This window comes from Pinus tabuliformis, chromosome 3_1 (assembly GCF_031772625.1).
Source record: "Pinus tabuliformis cultivar Carrire ecotype Pingquan chromosome 3_1, CPIR1, whole genome shotgun sequence".
NCBI classification, from domain to species: Eukaryota; Viridiplantae; Streptophyta; class Pinopsida; order Pinales; family Pinaceae; genus Pinus; species Pinus tabuliformis.
In genome coordinates this window covers 368,380,153-368,385,578 of record NC_142301.1, presented here as the reverse complement: position 1 = coordinate 368,385,578, position 5,426 = coordinate 368,380,153, and the positions used below count along the sequence as shown (strand labels likewise).

The window sequence follows — 5,426 nt, the reverse complement described above, 5'->3', positions numbered from 1 at the left end:
CATATAAATACATATAGGAAACAGTTGAATTAGTTCTTGAGAGTTTTTGGACTCCAATAACTACCCAAACTAAATGAAGGTTAATCTCGAGGATTAGCTATCTAACATTATTAGTTCTTGCGAGTTCTTGGACTCCAATAACTACCCAAACTAATTGAAGGTTAATCCCGAGAATTAGCTATCTAACATTATTTTTAAACCTGAACATGAATCATCCAATACCAGAAGCATGTACACATAAATGGATTAACTTTAACCGGCGTGTATTACATCAAACCATTCATGTTCATTTTAAAAACATAACCATCACATTTCCCCGTTTATTAGGCATAATCATGCTTTTTTTACGTTATTTCTTTTGTTTTTTTTACCAAATGCTTTATAATCTAAATGGATTAGAAACATGATTTTCCATATAAACTAATACATTATTTACATATGAAATTAACATATTAAATATGAATATTAACGGGCATGTGGTCAATTCAATTTTAGGAAATTTTTTCTTTTAGAGTATGGATTAATTTTCTTTCATCCGCTGGTCATAATATCTCTTTTGTATAATGTAGGCCATTTTGTCTATGCTTTTGAATAGATAATATGGTATATTGAGATTTTGAAACTCTGAATTAGCAGCTTGATGTGCTTATTACATTTGAAAGACATAAAATTACATAGTGAAAAATAAAAAGTTGGCATTTAAAATCAAAATTACATGTTTAAACAAGATTTTATGTTTACAAATCATCTTTAGATAGTGAAGAGTTGTTATTTCATCACTATGAGACTTGCTGACATTATGCAATGGAAATGGTGTTTGATTGGACCTTGAAAACCTTAGGACCTAATGGTAACCTTGACTGACCAAAAGACATGGTGACTTTGACCTCATACCCTAGGACCTAATGGTAACCTTGACTGACCAAAAGACATGGTGACTTTGACCTCATCACTGTTGTACATTCAGCGAGGTATGACAATGTGCAAGAAATTAATGAAATTTAAGGGAGAGTGATGTTTTTTTTACTAGGATTACCATCAGTGAGTAAATTCTTGAATGATAACCTACTGGAATAACAAAAATTTATGAGTGGGACCCTAATATGATATGAAAAGAAGATTTTTGATCACTGATGGCAGGATGAAAACACTAACACTAACAGGTCCAGCCAAGATTGTGCATGCTTATGCCACCCTTTCTTGAGAGGGACTTGATGAGTTAGATGTAATTTTAGGAAACATATTGGCTTCCATGTTGTATAATTTCTAATACATAATATACCTTGTCACAATCATGCTTTCTATAGGGGAAGGGCTTGCTTCAATTAATAGCATAAGATAGGAAATATTTCTTTAATCCTAAGCTTGTAGGTTATAAATTTCTTTTGGATTTGTTCAAAAATAAAGAGATTATATAGCCGCAACTACACAATTAAGAACTTTTAACTTTGCTCCATACAACGAATACCATTTTTTGTGAGTTATATCCAATATGCATGAGTTGCAAATTTTATCAAATAATGACACGCTCAAGGTCACCAACCGTTGGAAATTGAAATCATGTTCACAACCTCCAAAGATATCTCCCAAAACTAGTTATATATATATATATATATATATCAAAATTGTCTTTATAAAATTTTTAACTTGAGACTTTTAATATACCAAATAGCTATATAAATTTCACTAACCACAATGTCATTTTCCCTTCTTGATTTTATATCCATAAACTCTACCTCCAAAAATATCTCCCAAATTTAGCTTTTAAAAAAATATCTTTCAAAATTGTCTCTATAAATATTTGAACTTGAGACCTTCAAAAGACCAAATAACTATATAATCTTCACTAACCACAATGTCATTTTCCCTTGTTGATTTTATATCCATAAATGTTGTTATTTAAACTTCAACAAAAACAAAAACAAAAAAACTTGATTTCATTCCCCAGAAGCTCCTTTTATGCACTTTCCACCAATCAAATTACTCCATTTAATGAAAATAAGAGAAAGAAGGAGAAAGCCTTACCACTTCTCTTATCTTGGCTCATTTACATAAAGTTATTTTATTTCTTTTACTTCACATAAAAAATACCTTTTATCTTGGCTCCTTTTACATAAAGTTTATAGGTTGACTTTAATCCTTTTAATAGTAAATTTTACATGTGAACGGGTTACTCCTTACTCTTGTGTATTTTTTATTCCTTTCTAATTTAAAGAAAACTTTCACACCCTTCTCAAAAATTAGTTGTTCACGTTAGAAATTATTATTTAAATAGTTCTCAAATTTCACCACAATTTAATGTGAATTCCATTTCTTCCATGTTTACCGACTTCTTCTACTTATACCTCTACGTCTACCCAATATATAAACTGACAAAATCTCTTTTTTAAATCCAAGAAAACCATAAAATTGACCACTCTTTCATTTTAAGTATCCTCAAGAAATCTTTTAGTAAAAAAATTGTATCCTTCAAAAAAACACCTAATATATAAACTGACAATATCTCCTTTTTAAATCCAGGCAACCAGAAAAGTGACCACTCTTTCATTTTAAGTATCCTTCAGAAATCCTTCCGTAAAAAATTTGTATCCTTCAAAAATCACCCAATATATAAATTGACAAAATCTCTTTTTTAATTCCAGGACAACTTGAAAATTGACCACTCTTTCATTTTAAGTATCCTTCAGAGATCCTTGAGTAAAAACTTTTTATCCTTCAAAATCTTTGAGTAAAAAATATGGTTTGTAGTAAATGTAAATATTATCCTTCATAAACTTTACTTACTATGATTAAACTCCTGTTTACTGTCGTAAATGCAAATACTATCCTTCAAACATTTTACTGTGATTAAACTCTTGTTTACTGTAGTAAATGCAAATACTATCCTTCATAAATTTTACTATGAATGAAAATACTATTTTACTATGAAGACTTTTAGCAAAAAATCCAACAATTATTGGAAATTTTTATTGAGAACAACAAGGAATCAAAACTCCAACATGTATATTAACTTCCAAGATATGTTAATAAAAAACTTTATACCACTGAATTTCTTCAATCTTCTTTCATTATGATGGAAAGTTATAAAACTTATGTCACGCACTCCCATATACTAAGTAAAAAAATTTTAATATTACATGGCAATCTTTTATCTTAACACTAAGATATGGTAAATACATGGGTTCATATAAAACATGTAAATTACATTACCTGATTTTAAACTATAAACTTATTACACAAACAGCGGATTTCCAATATCTATATATAAAAAGGTGGCGGCATAAATTAAAGATGATATCATGCATATGTGGCAAGTATATAGTTGCACGCATCACTATTAACCATGGTTGATTGACGAAGTTATATGATTATACATATGTGCATAGCGTTAATTACATAACCCCTTAGCAATTTTCCGCCACTACGAAGCCTTCGGCTTACATGCAATGCACAGAATTCAATTATCATTAAATGGCAACAGCTACCATTCGGATTTTTCCATATCCCGAACTTACCTGCATTCAATACATTCGTCCGGCCTCTGCATTTGGTACCAACTGTTCAAACCTGCGTCGTCCATTTGGCAAGGTGGACGGCTGTGATGGCACTTGGCCATGTGCTCCCGGAGCTCGAGGTGATACAGTCTGGCTTCTCGGTGATGTTTGGTTTCGCGCCCATCTCCGCCGACTATCGAACGGTGAACAATGCATATGGCAGATCGACGGAGGAATTCATGCCACGAATCGGTCATTGGTATGGAAGGTTTATAATCCTATCCCCTTTCTTTCGGGTTCTATTGTTCTTTTGGTCCTGCGATGAGTTTGCTGTAGCTCTGAGTTCCTGAATAGTTCTTATGCAATTTACAGCTGCTGTCAGGGTTATGAAACGGTTCAGGTATGCGTTCCATTAGAGTTTGCAATGCTTCAATGTTTACTAGCGGTAATACGCCATTTCTCCTCATATCTCTAATTATTACAGTCCCTTTGTCTGTCACGATTTCCAGCTATGACTTATCGGTTTTGGTTTTTATAATGCAACTGTTCCATACTGCATTTCGTTCTCAGGTTTTCTTAACTAATGGTTTTCTGGTTCAGGTAAGAGGCTGCCATAGCACATTGAGGGCAAGGGTAACCTCCAACATGTTGGCGGCCGCCCTTAACCAGGTATGCCCATTACTGTAGGTTATTTTCCATTCTCAACAATCGAACCGAAGTCTGAATCCGGCTTCCCTTGATCAGGGTTGTCAGACTTTGACTGTTTCGATTCAGATTCCGCATATACCAGGGTTCTCTGGCAATGAAACGACTTCTAACCTTGCTCAGGCGGGACTCCATTGTCGAGAAGCACAACACTCTGAGCTTCGATGGATTAGTTCAGGAACTATTTTAGCATGTTTATTTTAAGCTTTAAGCCATCCGGCTCATTATGTCTACAGACAAATATTTATGAACGAACTTAATGTTTGACTCTGACATAGATTGCTCTATTAGTTTCTTGTATAATGAGGTTAACCCTTTAAGTTTGGTTTGTTCCCATTCTCTTGTTTACAGTCCTCTCGGACGGGTTTTATCCTCTGTTTCCTAGATTTATATTCTGAGCTTTCCACACAGAATGTTTAATATACAGCTATACATTTTCATTATGATACATTTTGGTTTGTTTATGATACCCTGCGGCTCGTTTTCCTTTCCGTTCAACTGTATAGCTAGGGGTTTATTTGTAAGTCGGTCTGAAGAATGCATACACCACGGTTAACATACTATTCTGGTCGTATATATTATTTATTTGTTGGACGGTCAATACGTTTGCTCTGGATATGTATTCTGTGCATGCAAAATTGCAGAGTTTGATTTCATAATGTATAAGGTTCTTGTCGTTCTCCGGCTCCGGCTATCCGGGTCCGGGGTTTAATCTGCACATATGTTTTCTTTATTTTATGTTGACAACATTGTAATATATATGTGCACTCGTTATTATTGCGGCACTTTACCAGTCCGCCTTATGATTCAATGTCATGCTGTGAATGCATATTAAGGGTTTTCTATCAAGAATACATATCCTACTTTTCTCGAATCTTGCTGTGTCGAATGTATATTTCGCTTGCTTGTCCTGTAAATTAAACAGAGGGTCTACGGTATACCCTTTACATATTTCTAAATATCATTCTGATTATAAAGACTCGTCTACTCAGATTTATGTCGTATGGTCATTTCTAATTAAGATGCAAGGGTTTGATGTCTGTTTCTTCTTTCAATACAAATGCGTTTCGGTCTCTGTTTATACAAATACTGTTTGAATCTCTTTTTATATTCAGATAAGGTTAACAGTCAACTAACCCCTACTGTTCTCCATTTCTTCTCACAGAACAGTGTAATAGTTTAGCACAGTACAGTATAAGAAATAACTTCAGTAAATAAATAGTCTCA

General features: G+C 33.3%; 1 protein-coding gene across 4 annotated transcripts; it reads left to right on the top strand.

Moving 5' to 3' along the window:
* The first annotated feature begins 3,414 nt into the window (after positions 1-3,414).
* On the top strand, positions 3,415-4,668 carry LOC149187239 (uncharacterized). 4 transcript variants are annotated; one of them, XM_089412772.1, is made up of 4 exons: positions 3,415-3,753; positions 3,867-3,894; positions 4,095-4,163; positions 4,239-4,668. In XM_089412772.1, exons 1-4 carry the CDS (start codon positions 3,602-3,604, stop codon positions 4,401-4,403), a joined length of 414 nt encoding a protein of 137 aa, XP_089268898.1. In that variant the 5' UTR covers positions 3,415-3,601; the 3' UTR covers positions 4,404-4,668. The 4 variants fall into 4 exon arrangements, with proteins under 4 accessions (XP_089268898.1, XP_089268896.1, XP_089268897.1 ...); XM_089412770.1 differs by having other exon boundaries at positions 3,867-3,939; XM_089412771.1 differs by having other exon boundaries at positions 3,415-3,762.
* Positions 4,669-5,426: the final 758 nt, after the last annotated feature.